General features: G+C 36.4%; 1 protein-coding gene across 1 annotated transcript; it reads left to right on the forward strand.

Annotated features, from left to right (window-relative positions):
• The first annotated feature begins 382 nt into the window (after window positions 1-382).
• Window positions 383-13,543, forward strand: LOC120081517 (rhamnogalacturonan I rhamnosyltransferase 1). The gene is made up of 8 exons (XM_039036473.1): window positions 383-1,184; window positions 1,840-1,907; window positions 2,027-2,115; window positions 2,199-2,361; window positions 8,201-8,490; window positions 8,791-8,995; window positions 12,635-12,792; window positions 12,897-13,543. Exons 1-8 carry the CDS (start codon window positions 920-922, stop codon window positions 13,168-13,170), a joined length of 1,512 nt encoding a protein of 503 aa, XP_038892401.1. The 5' UTR covers window positions 383-919; the 3' UTR covers window positions 13,171-13,543.
• The last annotated feature ends 1,883 nt before the right edge of the window (window positions 13,544-15,426 follow it).

Raw genomic sequence — 15,426 nt, forward strand, 5'->3', positions numbered from 1 at the left:
TAATATATATATATATATATATATTGAAAAATCGTTGAGAACGAATAATGGAAAAGAATTATTTATATGTATACCTTTTAAAATATTTTAAATTGATTCGATATAATCTAAATTATTTTTAGATGAACACGTGAATTAATTTAATCTAGAACTCAAATCACAAGTTGTTGGGATTTTTAGATCACTTAAATAAATATTAAAAACAACAATCAATTTATAAATTGATTTTGCATTGATGTTACAAATTATACTCTAAAACTAGGTATGATATATGTATATCGTAAGAAATGTCATTTTCTCCAGCAGAAGCAGAGCTAGTTGTTTATAAAAATAGGGTGACATTCGTCCATTTCTGAAGAAAAATAATAAAATAAACTAAACACATCAAATTTCTAATAGACTTTCTAGTATTTGATTCAACATCAAAACGTTAGTCATTATTTTGAAGTCCCACGGCAATTTTCATCATTCTCTTCCCTATTTGAGTTTCATAATTTAGAAATAATAGGAAAGGGCAGAAATTTGCGGCAAAGTTTAGTTGAGAAGGCATTTATTTAGTTGTTCGGGTTTAATTTTCTTCATTTTTAGCTCGTGAATCGCCACCTCCACCCCGCACCCCCATCATTTTGTATATCCAAATATTCCGTTACCTGAAGTTGATTGATTGCCGATTGCCCGATTCAGCTTTATGGGGTTTCCATCGATTGAGATTTGATTCCTCGAGCTGAACCCATTTGCGCGACAATTTAGTTTATTATAAGCTGTTCTTCCCCGTTCTTGGGTGTTGAGCGGGCTTCAATCCCTTAACGGTGATGGAAATCTGGAAATCTTAAGCCCTAAAATGGATATTTTGAAAGTGGGAATTGGTTGGGTTGGTGGGTTCTTTGAATGAGGCAGCAATGTGGTGTTTAGCGGAGCAATGGAAGTTAGATCTGAGAGTATACAGGTCAGGTCCGATAAACTCCCAGCTCCTGTAATTCCGAGGACCCGTTTGCAGGTTTGGTTTGTTCGTGTTTGTTCCAGCATTTTGCTTTGGACATTTTTGGTTCAGCTTGTTGCATTTGGGAAGCTATGGCATCCCCTTTTTATATCAAATATAACCAATCGGATTTCGCAATTTACTGGGATTCCGCTCTCTCTACACGTCGAAGAGTCTATTCAATCAACGCCGCTTCTTCCAGCAAGTGAGTTCCTTAACCTCAATCTGTCTTTCGTTGTGGGGTGTAATGTGTTTAATAGGTGTAATGAGCTATGCATAAATACGTTTGTTCTTAATTTGTAAGTATTGCCTAAGGGCATGTCTCGAGGTATCAACATAATCACCGTTCTCATTGGATTGTCTTCGTTTGAAAACGATGCATACGAGGGTAGCTATAATGGGATTTAGTTTATCTCCTTATTATTGTTACGTTTCTGGTTAAAAAAAGGGTTTATCTCATTGTGGAATAGAATCATTGAATCGTTCGGCTAGTAGATCTGTTTCGCTTTAGAGCAGGGACTATAGAGTTCACTGACACCTCTTGGTTGTTGGTCTTTTTTTGCTTGGGATTATAAATATATATGAATTTTGGAATTACCAATGTTCTTCTATATATTACCTGATGTCGAAATGTGTTATCTGATCAATGAAGCTTATTTCATAGAAGTGCTTATTCTGTTTCAAGCAATGATATTAGTATCCTTTTAAAATTTATGGAATCTATTTTCCTTTACTTTCTTCCAATAAAATAAGCTATGGAACTTTATTGGCATCACTGTTGAGCTACTTGTATAACTCATCCATTCTAATCTGGCTTCCATTTCATTCAACCTCTAAAATTATGACCTCAATTTGTGCAGGAAACTATTCAAGTAATGGTTATCTTCGGGTGTCCTGCAATGGGGGCTTAAATCAGATGCGTGCTGCGGTGTGCACTGTTTGACTTGCTACTTCTTTCCCCCCGTTTTCCCAATTTGTGCCCATTATTATTGTTTGTAGTTTCCTTGAAAGGATGTTATATTGGACTCATCTAATTAAGCATTTCAGATCTGTGATATGGTGACCGTAGCTCGCCTTTTGAACTTGACATTGGTTGTCCCAGAACTTGATAAAACATCTTTTTGGGCGGACCCTAGGTATGTTCCTTTTCTTGCAATCTGTGATTTGGTTACTTTCTTTTACAAAAATTGCAGTATGTTAACACTGAGCTCTCGTGCAGCAATTTTGATGACATATTTAATGTGAAGCATTTTATTGATTCACTGAGAGACGAAGTCCGCATTGTCAGGAGACTACCCAAAAAGTTCAATAGGAAATATGGATTTATATCATTTGCCATGCCTCCAGTTAGCTGGTCAAATGAAAAATATTATTTAGAACAGGTTTGTATTACATTTTCTCACTTGTACTATTTTTCATCTTTCTTTTATATATATATACACAACCAAGATCAGAAGGTAGTGCATGAGAATGTTCATCATTCAATTGCGGAAATAATGGGTTATCATCATCACGCCTAGTTTTTCATATGACTTATTCGATGCAAATTTAGGTTCCTTGGATGGTCAAATGATGAATCTAGGATATTTTCAAATTGTATGTAGACACCAACCAAGTGCAGATTTGAGATTATTATCTTGTTCAGAGAATGCTTGGTCTAAATTGAGTCTTCCCTGATTCAGTGGTTTCACTGCTACTGTGGGCATGGAGTACCGTCAACTTTTTGTTGCCTTTACTTGAACCTAGTGAGGTCATCTGCCAACCCAACTGGAGTGCAAATCATTTTGTTCATGCTCAGAGAGATTATACCGGCCTTGTATAGATCCCTTAGATGATTGTTATTGTACCAAACATCCTCCAAAATCTTCTGGAAGTATCATCACCCACATTGATGTCTAAGGGCAAAAGGAGGTACTGTTGGGGAAACGCTTAGTAGACCCCTCCACGTCAGTTGTCCCATGGTTTCTAGAGATGATATATTGCAAACCTACCATAGGCCCGTATAATTTTTTTACTGAATGATGCGAGTTGTGAAGTTTTAAGGAATATTTTAACTTCTATGAGCGAATCCAATGTAATTGGATCAAGACATCTACACATGATGGGAACTGATAATTGTTTTAGGCATTTCTAAATTTAGCATTTTATGTATGCTGGATTGCTCTTGACGCATGCGCCCTATTATGTCAGAGAAAATGATGGATCGGGAAAAGTTTGGTTTATTTTCTGTTCTATAAAAAGTCCAGATGTAATTGTCAATATTTAGAAAAACAGCCAAAGAAATTCAGTTTATTTGCAAAATTTATGCCCTCAAAGGGCTCTTTCAATATTCGAGGAGAAGGGAGTCGTTTGGACAAGTGGCTGAAAAAGGGGAATGAAGATGATACTTTTAACTCTTTCTTACGTTCTGCAAGAATGATTTCAGTTTATCAGCATAGTTGCAGATCATGTGAGACAAAAAATTGATGAACAAAGCATACATGAAACTCAGTAAAAATATTTATATGGGCAAATGCTACATGGCTAGGTCGCCCAAGCATTTACCAGGATGCGAGTGTTGGTGTTGGACATATTTGGTACATTGACATGGCCAAGCATGCAGACAAACTTCAGACATGATGAGATGTGGTTTGGGCATGTTTAGGGTGAGAGACAAGGAAAAAGCAAGATGCAAGAGAGAAGATGAAAATTAGTTAGGGGCTGTTTGGGGTGCTGAGTTGAGATAAAATGTCTTCAGATATACTGTAAAATTCATATATGTGTAGAGTTTATATGTCTGTGCTTGGGATGCGAAGTTGAGTTCATACGTCTAAAATATCTAGTGCAATTTTTTAAACTCTAAATAATCTGCTTTTATGTTTACTATTTTTGTTTTGAATTTTTTTTATTCAATAATTCTACCCATTTTGTTTAAATAAAATATGGACGGCAATTCTTTTTCTTTTAATTTTTAAAATTTTTCTTTCTTTCTTTCTTTTTTTGAGTAATAGACAACAATTAACCCACTACATTGCTTGCATAAATATGGTTAAATAAAATGAGAAATCAAAGAGAAATAAAACTTTTGATTTCTAATTTTTCTCCATGAATTTCATCATCACTTTCTTCATTTTCTTCTTCTTCTTGTTGTTGCACTGTATTTCTACTCTATCATGATTTTCTTTTTTAAAAAAGATCTCCCCCATCATCTTAGCAATCAATTGAATGTCACCACATTTCTTCAACAGTTTCACTTTCAATTCCTTCAAATTTGGAGGATCATCAGGGAACAAATCACAAATTTTCACTAATTTTTGTTAGAAAATGTTATAGGAAAAAATCTCAATTTTATGGGTTTTTTTTTTTTTTTTTGTTATATGTTGTATACTTTTCGACTATATACATACTTTTCAAAATATTCTTAACATTCATTTACTATGTGAATTCAATTAAATAAAAATATATTTTACAAATTTCTACGTATAAATATTGCACTTAATGTAAACAGAATACTATTATTGATACGATCAACAACCCTACAACATACTTTAACAGTCATCAATCATATAATAGTTGGAAGTAGTTGTCAAAGTTATTATTGAAGATGATTTTCGCTAAAGTTTGAGTTAGAGGTGGTTGTCGGAGCCTAAAGTTGGTCGCATGAGGGTGGTATTAGAGTTGGTCATTGGAGTTTGTTGTCGAAGGTGGTTTTTGAAGCCCGGAGTTGGTCGTGCGAAGGTGGTCGTTGAAGTTGATTATTGAAGATGATTTTCGCTGAAGTTTGTAGTCGGAGGTGGTTGTTGGATCCTAAAGTTGGTCGCATGAAGGTGGTATTAGAGTCGGTTGCTAGAGTTTGTCGTGGGAGGTGGTTGTCAAAGCCTGGAGTTGGTCATCGAGGTTGCTTGCTTAAAGGTGGTCATTGAAGGAGATTTTTGTCGAAGTTTGTAGTCGGAGGTGGTTGTCGGAGTGGTAATTGGAGTTTGTTGTTGGAGGTTGAAATTGGTCATCAAAGTTGGTCACGCGAAATGGTCATTGGAGTTGGATCATCGGAATTGTCATTGGAGATGATTGTCGGAGCCCGGAATTGGTCGTTGGAGTTGGTCGTGCGAAGGTGGTCGTCAGAGTTGTCATCGAAGGTGGTGTTGGAGCCCCAAGTTGGTCATCGGAGTTGTCATTGGAGGTGGTTGTCGGAGACCGGAGTTGGTTATCGGAGTATGGTAGCGATAGTCACTGACAGTGGCTGATGGGTGGAGCCATTGAAAATATTGGAAGAAGGGAGAGTTGGGGGGAGTTGGTAAAATATACCAACTCAACTCCACCAACATTGAAAGTTAGTGGGCCAAACATTGAGTTGGTATATTATACCAACTCAACTCAACTCATGTTGGTGAGCCAAACACCACTCTTAGAGTTGTGCTTGGTGATTGATATCTAAAGGGGCATAAAGTGGAGTAAGTGTGGAGACAGCAGAAAGGATTAGTTGTTAAATAGGAAATTTTCTCTATGGTTTAGTCACATAGGCAATTTTCCCTTCTGGTTTGATCAATGTGTTTGCTACCCTCTTTAACCGTGTGTCTTATCAATTTCTACAACTGTAAAAAATAGATGGGACTTCTAGTTCTCACGCTTTTTCAAATTAAAAGAATATCACTGCGACAGTTATTTTGAAGATTTATCTTGTTTCTTTAAAATTGTTTAAGATATAATATGATTGTCTTATAACTACTCGATAGATTTCATCAACTTAGATTGGAAGGTCTTTTGCAATTCTTTCTTTGGGAGAGAGGAAAGGTTTTATGGCCCATGTCAGTCAGAGTGCTTCTTTGAAATCTTTGGCTTGAGAGAAATCGTCCTATTTTTTAGGATAGGTTTTCTTCCTTGATACTTTTTGTAGCAACAGTCCGTTTATAGCTTCTTGGTGGTGCACCAAAAATGGGAAATTCTTTTGGAATCACAGCTTGTCCACGATCCAAATAAAACAGGAAAGCTATACTTTTAGCCTCTTTCGCTTGTTCATTTTGAGGGAGGGGGATCTCTCTTCCCCCTTGCCCATTTTTTTTCTTTAAATTTTTTTCCTTGGCTTCTGCTTAATACGTCATGTTTCTGACAGGATTGGGTATTAGGGGTTATTAGGGGATTAGGGGTATATTAGTAATTAGATAAATAGTTTGTTAGGGAAGTTTGGTTATAAATACAAGGATAGGGAAGGGGAAAAGCAAGGAACATTTTGGTGAATGATTTAGGGCTTGAGAGTCTTTCGGGAGGGGAGGGTCCAAGTACGTCAAACACTTGGTTTATCTTGTATTTTCGTTATTGTTTATCTTTCAATATATTCGGGATCTATTAGTTTATTTTAATAAAAAAAAAAAAAGAAGAAATACCTTTTTGGTCCCTGAGTTTTGAGAAATAGGTACGTTTAGTCCCTCATGTTTTAAATTGGCCAATTTAATCCCTAAGTTTTCAAAATAGGTTTAAGTCCCTATCTTTTTTAAAAAAAAAGAAAAACTGAACAAAAATTGACGACTGAAGTGGCAAGATGAGTTGTAAAAAAACTGTTTTTTCATCTCTCTTCTTTCTCACTCCCCCTCTTCGTGTGCCCTCTTTCTTTCTCTCATTCTCTCTCTTTTATCCTCTTTCCACCCTCTCCATTGCTAAATTTTCATAAAATTTGGAAAAAAAAAAAAAAATCTTTTTGAGATAGTATCTGGAGGAGATAACTCAAAGCAACAAACTAAAAGGCATCCCGGAAAAGATGGAAAGCGCATTACCTTCCCACTCTTTCTCTCGGATACTTTGATCATCACTTATAGCTCTCCAACACAAGCAGATGCATTTGTTGATTCATACTTAATTTTTACTTGGATTGTTCTCTTTTTTAGTTAATTTCTAGTCTGAGCTCTTGAGAAATTGTTTGATCTCGAGCAGCTACAACACTGTGATCTTGTTGATATATAGCTCCAGAGAAGCTCAAGTTCTTGAATCTGTGTAAAAGAAGTTTAATTAGCTTAGAGGTATGCCTGCTCTATTTAGCTGGTGCTCATAAACATTTCCCATTTTCAATTTCTATTTTTTTTTCCCCTGAGTTTGCAGATATTTTTTCACTCTCAATAGTAGTGTCAATCCGAGCAATGCAAAGACATATTATGGACTTTGAACAAACGTCGACAGAGTGGTTTCTTTTTCTCTGTTCTCTCTTCTTTCTGCTAGAAGAGCCAAAGGGGCATAATATGAGAGAGGAGAATGAAAGATTTTCTATTTTTTTTTTTCAGTTTTTTTGGAAATTTAGCAATGGAGAGGGTGGAGATAGGATAAGAGAGAGAAAGAGACAACATTAAGAGGGGTTGAGAGAAAGACGAGATGAAAAAAAATAGTTCTTTTACAACTCATCTTGCCACTTCAGCATTAGGCAATTTTTTGTTCAATTTTGTAATATATTTTTTTTGAATAGAGAGACCTTTTAAACCTATTTTTGAATATTTGGGAACTAAATTGGTCAATTTAAAATACGAGAGACTAAACGCATCTATTCCTCAAAACTCAGGGAACAAAATAATGCCCATTAAATCCTTGAGTATGGTCATGTTTTTTATTTTTACTTTTATTTTTTTTCTAGTAGTACTTATTATTATTAAAAAATATTATAGTTTGGGCTGTTTTCAAATAAAGAAAAACGAGTCAACTTATTTATAAATATAGCAAAAATTCACTATCTATCGGCGATAGACCGCAATAGATATCTATCAGTGTCAGTGATAGAAGTCTATCGCAGTCTATCACGATCTATATTAACATTTTGCTGTGCCTAAAAATATTTTCAGCAATTTTATTGCTTAAAACAATTACCCTAATTATAAGTACATTTTATTAAATAAATATATTCTTCATGTCTTTGTTCTGTATGTCCTAATTTCTTTTAGATGAATGTGTTGTCTTTTGTCTTGTCGAGTTGTGTTTAATGTATATTTTTATACTTTATGGCTTGTGATATAATGATTTGGTGTACTGGTATTACATTTCTCTCTGTTCTTGTTGGTTGCAGTTATTTACATCTTAGATAAGTCATAGACTCATAATCATTTTTGCATATCATTGTATTTCCACAGCAGTTTAAAGTTGGAGCTTGAGAAACAGAAATTTTAAGAATATTTTTTATGGTCAACTATAGAAACATCTTATACTCTTATCTATATCTCTATGTTTCCTTCTGACCTTTTAATCTAATGCCTTAAAATCCATATGCAGATTCTTCCTCTCATTAAGAAGCATACAGTGTTACATTTTAATAAAACAGATACACGCTTGGCAAACAATGGACTCCCAGTTTATCTACAAAAACTCAGGTGTCGTGTTAATTTCCAGGCACTGAAATTCTCCCCTCAGATTGAGACACTGGGTCATAAGTTAATTCGTCTACTTCGAGAAAAGGGTCCTTTTGTGGTCTTGCATCTGAGATACGAGATGGATATGCTGGCCTTTTCAGGTTGTACACATGGCTGTACAAAGGAAGAAGCTGACGAGCTCAAACAGATGAGGTTTCTAAATTGATCCAGTCACTGAAATTTTTTCATTATTACTGTTCATGATATGCCTAATTATACACTACCATTTTCTGATATAAAAAAAAAAGGAATATAAAATATTGTGTCGGTGGTTCTCAATTGCAAGAGCAAGTTTTTTAGGTGTTTATATTTATTTCTCCCTCTAAATATTCTGGTTTATATAACCTTCTAGTCTCTTAACTCTCTCTGCAATCATTGTGCTTTATACCAAGCTGAGCATCTGGAGATGCTGCTCAGGTGAAATACTAATCTCTATAGTTGAACTTTATCCAGATATGCATTCCCTTGGTGGAGGGAGAAAGAGATCTTGTCTGATGAGAGGAGATCACAAGGTCTATGTCCTCTGACCCCGGAGGAAGCAGCACTGACATTACAGGCCTTGGGTTTTAACAAGGAGACACAAATATATATTGCTGCCGGTGAGATTTATGGTAGTGAACGGAGACTTGCAACTCTTAGGGCAACCTTCCCAATGATTGTGAGTACTATCATAATATCTTGTGCTCAAATTTTCACCTTTTGATGTGACTTCATCTGAAATATGTCTGTGAAGGCGATTGGCTGGAACTCAGAGGAGACGACATTATATATAGTATTATGAAGTCAACAATGTTTAAAAAGCTATTGAGGCTTACGCCTTGAGGCGAGCTCTAAGTTTTAGCCTCGAGATTTAGACATTTGTTGAGCCATAAGAGGCTTGCACCTTTGTGAAAACGCACTGAGGCATAAGATTTGTATGCCTCTCCTAGTGGTTAGAAAAATAATAGTGATATGCCTAATTCTTAAAGAATATTAAGGTTTGAGTTGTGAGAATTTGAACTAGGATTATTTTTACTGTTGTGACCTTAAGAAAGCTGAAGGTAGACATTTATAGTATAAATCAATCCTATTAATGATAATAGTAGTAATAATAATGATGAAGATGTTCTTTTAGAATTTTTTATTAAGTGAAAATTGTGTGGGCGAAGTTTCTTTTTACACTTTTATATGACTATCATGTTTAACAATACTTGTTTATACCAACTTAGGTTTTGCAAAATGTTTTTAATTTACTATTTGAGGCTTACGCCTCATACTGCCTCGAAGCTTACGCCCCGCCTCTTGAAGAAGAAAAGCCTCAAGGCTGCCTTTGTGTCACACCCCGCCCCGAGCCCGTCTCCTGAGCCCGAGGAGAGGCATGAGGGACCGTAGATACCAACCTCTTGTGATACCTACTGTCCAACTCTTCCTTACTACACTCAGTAAACTTTAAGTCAAGGGAATAACAACAACTGATTGAGTAGGCTCATTTTATTACTACAATGTAATGTTTATACAACTCCAAAGCTTAACTACAAAGTTTACATCAATAATTCTAAAACCCTGGAAGTATGACTGTGGCTTGTGGCAGACCTTGACTTTAGCAGCACCCAGGAACTCCTCATCTTTCGCTACCTGGAAAGAAAACATGATAGAAAAGAATGAGCTTCACAAAGCTCAGTGAGTGGTAAGCAACTTCTAGAGTCTATTTCAACTCATAATAACAAGCATATCATAAATACGAGGTTAATACTCAAATCTCTGCTTTGAATGAGTCTGGTCTCAACTCCTATCTACATGCACGGTAGATAGTTAACTGTTACTAATCATAAATGCTTACTCTCTTGCGTTTCCCTTTGTTCCTAATGTCTCCTATGTGCACGTAGCTTCCCGCTTATGGGCTCAGAAGCTAGGTTTGTCGGCCCTCTGACCATTCTATACGAGGTTCCCCCCACAGGCTCAGGAACTAGACCTCTCGGTCCCCTGACCATCCCGTGAGATTCTATTTGGGCTCAGGAACTAGGTCTATTGACCCCCTGACCCTCCCGTTCACATATTCTCATTCTCATGCTAATTACTCATTCATAACATAAGCATATACAATTTACTCTAAAAGATATACTTTAGGACTTAAGGGGAATACCACTCACCTTGGTAAGGTAGGAATCCTCCTTTCTAGAAGTTCCTTGATCACCTCGGGCTCCCTTTTGAACCATAGGATCCAGATTCAACTTAAAGCTCAGATTACTCATAGTCCCAAGCCTTATTTCGGGATGTTTCCTTCTACCAACATGTTCTAAAATGTCTTAGGAAGCTTACCTTAAAATCTTAGCTCAGAACTTCTTGTGGTTTGGCCGGAATCCTCTAAACATCAAGACTGGCCCAAGCTTACCCAACAGTTTGACCCTTCTGTCTTTTCTTCACTCTCCAGCTCCATTCCTTGGAGCTTCTTCTCCGGCAACCCTACCTTAAAAACTAGACTCTCTCAGCTTTCAGGTGGCTTTGGAATCACTCCAAACGCACGAATATTCTGGGAGAAATCTTCGTACTAAGTTGATGCTACTTCCAGACTTCACTGTCCGACAGCATCTCCTCCTTTTGGAACTTCATGACCGACGCATGCCCTTCATGATCAACGCATGGTCTCTTCCAAATCCATCTTCTAACACTCTTCCTTATGTTCTTTGAAGAGGATTTAGCTTCTGAATGGGAGAGACATCTTGTGGTGGTATTTATAGGCCAAAGGAAACGATCCTTATCATCTTTACCAAGTCTCAATGCAAGACACCTCCTACTTTGGAGTGTTTGCATCATGTTTTGCCACCACCTACTTCCTTTGCTGCCATTCACCTACTTCCATGCCATTCACCTACTTGAGTTGTCTTCCTCATGCATAAGACTTCCTTTGCATGAAACTTAATTCGTCCAGATCCTACTAACTCAAGCTCAAACTTCTCTTGGTATAGCCATTTGTCCGGATGAGCTCATCAACCTTGTGTAACGCAAGCCTCAACACCGCTCCATCGCTTAGTCCATCGTGCAGCTCTTGCACATCATTGCTTGACTCAATCGCTTAATGAATCTCTCGCTGTAATCGTTTAGTATCTGCGTCCATCGTATAGCATCAACGCCCCATCGTGTAGCTCAATCGTTTAGTAAACGATCTCGCTCTCAACGATCTTGCGCATAGTCTATCGCTTAGCTGTCGTGCCCATCGTTTACCTCCATCGTGTAGCATCGACGCCTTATCGTCTAATGCATCTGTTCATCGCAGAGCGTCATTGTCCAGCGCCTGCATCTATCGCGCAACGCCCATCGTTTAGTATTCTGCCTATCGTGTAGTGCTCACACTTATCGTGTGGCACCATCGGGTAGTCTTATCGTTTAGTGCCCGCGCATCGTCTATCGTTTAAGCTCATCGTTTATCGCCATCGCCCAGCGTCATCGTCTAGCGCTGATGCCGATCGTGCAGTGCCAACGCCCCAGTGCTTAACACTATCGTCCATCGTATAGCGCTTATCGTTTAGCGCGACCCTTCGCATCGTTTAGCGCCGCACCTTGCTGCACGATCGCCTACCGCATCACTGAGCTCTCTCATTTGCTACACGATCGTCTGCCTAGCGCCTTGCGCTCAACATCTCGCTCTCTCTGCTCTCGCTCACACAAACTCAACGCATGAGCAACTTGGGCAATGTCTCTTGCCAATGTCTCGGTCAATCATGCGTCCAACCTTACAAACGCATGATTGCCTTTCTCTTTAGCCTCATCTTATGCATTAACACCAAACGCATGGTTTCTTTTGGCTTCACACTTAGCCAAAATTTTCACTAGTTAAAGCTTATCTCCAAACTACTCAAGAAAAATCTATTCAACACTTAGAAATTTCCTTCTCTTCAACATAGGATTTAACTTTCACTTAGTTAATTCCCTTAATTACTTGTTTAAGTAGGGAAGTTGAGATCCGGGTTTCACACTTTGGCCTTTTAAAACATTGGAAATCATCTGGATGAATTTTCCAAATGGTGCAACCGATTGGGAAAATGTCTGTGAAGACAATTGGTTGAGACTTCTAACAGCATAACTCTCTGGGAAATCCATTTTTTTTTTTTTTTCACTTCAAGCTGGTTTTTTCATTTCCACGAAAAAAGAAAAAAAAGGAAAAAAACTGAAAAAAAAGAAAAGAAAAAAAAGGCCTTTTGTCAAGAAAAGTGAGCTATTCTATCAATGGACATTGTAGTAGCCAAGAAAGCCGCCTTTTAAGGTTTAGACTACAGTGAATTTTAATTCTTCTTAGATGTATTACTCCATTGTATTGCAGGTGAAAAAGGAAGCATTGTTATCCCCAGAAGAATTGAAGCTATTCCGGAATCATTCGTCACAAATGGCAGCTTTAGATTTTATGGTTTCTGTAGCCAGCAACACTTTCATTCCTACCTATGATGGTAACATGGCAAGAGTTGTTGAAGGTCACCGTAGGTATGCCAATCGCTTTCTTCCAGTTTTATTATCGTGAACGTAGGGCATCTAAATTCTATCTGAAGTTTTCAAAACTCTCATGATTTAATTTATACTGCTCACAGATACCTGGGGTTTAAGAGATCAATAATACTGGATAGAAAAAAGCTAGTGCAATTACTTGATATGCACCAGAATGGTACACTTTCTTGGGATGATTTTGCAGCTGCTGTAAGATTGGCGCATGAGAAAAGACAGGGTCAGCCAATGCAACGAAGGGCAATTCCAGACAAGCCAAAGGAAGAAGATTACTTTTATGCAAATCCTCATGAATGCTTCTGTGAGGGAATGAACTGCGACGACTCGCTAAGCCATAATAACTCAAGTAAAGTACTTTAACCGTCACTGACCAAATCCAGAGCCAACTTTCATGGCGCTCCAAGGGGGAATTTTTCACTTCAATGTTGGTGAGCTAATAATCTTCTCACTTTCATTGCACACTGCCCGCTTATGTCGATACTCGAGCCTGAGAGTTTTTATACAAAGAAATATAAATAAAATCCTTCAGAATTCTCCCTTGGACATCCAATCATTTGTTTATATAATTTTATTTGTTTTATGTAACTTCTATCCTGCCATAAAATTTTATCATTTGTATCAGATGTGAGATGTCAACAATTTTTCCAGATGCTTATTAGAGCCTGTTCAAGGTATGAGCTTTCTGCTCTTCCACACTAACACAAATCCAGTTTTTGCTTCTTTTCACTCAAAACTGAAAGCAATCCCATGCTCTACACTTCTCTGCTGCGAACTTTTTTTTTTTTTTTTTTTTTTTTTTTTTAAGAAAAAGATACGAAACTTTCCAATCAAGACATTGCGTAAACTTACCACAAGGGACTAAAGACAAAAGCCGTAAGACAGTAATAAAATGCAACACAACAGAATGAGAGCATAAACATAAGACTTAAAAACAACGGAGCAGAAGTAAAAACTTAGAGAGGCTTGATAGGTGCCGGCCAATTGCTGTAGATATTTTGAATGGAATACCCGTAAACGAAAATGTAGAAATCTTCAAGTCCATATGGTTCAATAAACAATTACAAAAAAGAGGGGAAGGGAGGGACATGTTACAGTTTTTCAAAGCATTACACTCTATTATTACCAAATGGTTGTGAGTTGTGATTATGTCATATGCTAAAACAAGAATCCATTTCTTGTTGGATAAAATTTTGCTGACTTTCAGTTCATTATTTTATTCTTCTTTTCCCCCCCAAAGAAGTAGTAACGGTCTAATTATGTTGTTAGACTACTAGAAGTTGAATGAGGAGAAAATCTCGAAGCATATTGGATATTTTACTTCTGTTCACTCTCCCAGAATCAGGTAAATATAAAAACATTACATGGTAACAAAATTCAAAATTTTACTGTAGATTGTATCTGTCGTTTTCCTGGAAATTTCTACTATTATCAAGAATGAGCCCACAGTTCATACAAAAAGCAAAGCTGCCATTGGTCTATGGCATCCGTTGGTCTTAGTTCTAACTCTTTAACTAACCTCAGTGCTCTGATTCAAAATACAATGTCAATATCTTCTACCAATCAATCAGTGAAAAGTATGTAGGGTTGATTTTACCATTTTTTCTGGTCAACATTTTGGCTCTAAAGCTGAGGGTATTGGAAAATTCTGAAAGGGTAACGTAATTCTGTAGGAACAAGTCCAGTTTTTGCTATGAAAAAACGAATGGCCATATCTCTATTTTATGTCAATGAATTGGTAGGATTTGGAGATGAAAAAAAAACTTGGAAACGACCATATTAAATTAAAATAAAGCCGCCAGGTGCTCTGAAACGATGACCATAGGGAAGACCAGAATGGAATCATGAATGTTCTTCAAGACTTAGGTCCAATTTATTAATTTAATTAAAAACCATGTGTTTTCTTAGTTGGCTATATTATACAAAATATCCCTAAATTTTATACTTTGTGCCAAGAATATCTTTAACCTTTAAAAAATTTTAAAATATCTTTAATTTTTAAAAAGAGTTAAAAAATACTTTGGATGGAAACTGTTAGTGTTTTATAACGATAATACCTCTAAACATTCAGAATTTTAAAAATTACCCTTAAAATTAGAAAAATTTAAAAATATCCTCATCATTAGTATATGAATAGAAATCACTAACCCTCTTATGTCTCTATTTTTCTCTCTTCTTCAATACCCTCTTACTCCCTTTTCGTCAATAGTTAGATATTTGTTTATTGGAAAAAATAATTAAATAAACAAAGCTGCCCACTTTAATTAAGTAGATTATAACAAGAAGAAAAAGAACAATAAAAATACTGTAAAAATTAGAGTTTTTTTTACAACGAAATCGACTTTTGTTTATATACAGGGAAATTTTTATAGATAAAAAAAAATCAAACTATTTATAGAAATAGCAAAAAAAAAAGAAAAAAAGAAAAAATTGACGAACACTGATGGACTTCTATCAACGTTTATCGGTGATAGACTTCTCTCAGTTTCTATAGTCTCTATCGAAGAAAATTGAAAATTTGTTATTTACTGTAAATAGTTTTTCTTATTTTTCTATTTTTGAAAATCTCCCCACGATAAAAGTATTTTTTTAAAGTTTAAAGGTAGTTTTATACTTTTG

This window comes from Benincasa hispida, chromosome 7 (genome assembly GCF_009727055.1).
Source record: "Benincasa hispida cultivar B227 chromosome 7, ASM972705v1, whole genome shotgun sequence".
NCBI classification, from domain to species: Eukaryota; Viridiplantae; Streptophyta; class Magnoliopsida; order Cucurbitales; family Cucurbitaceae; genus Benincasa; species Benincasa hispida.

Excerpts from the sequence above, each read along its gene's own strand:
- LOC120081517 (XM_039036473.1), top strand. The coding sequence starts at position 920 with ATGGAAGTTAGATCTGAGAGTATACAGGTCAGGTCCGATAAACTCCCA. Across the intron at positions 2,116-2,198 it reads TCTTTTTGGGCGGACCCTAG|CAATTTTGATGACATATTTA; the intron begins GTATGTTCCTTT and ends GCTCTCGTGCAG. Across the intron at positions 8,996-12,634 it reads GGGCAACCTTCCCAATGATT|GTGAAAAAGGAAGCATTGTT; the intron begins GTGAGTACTATC and ends ATTGTATTGCAG.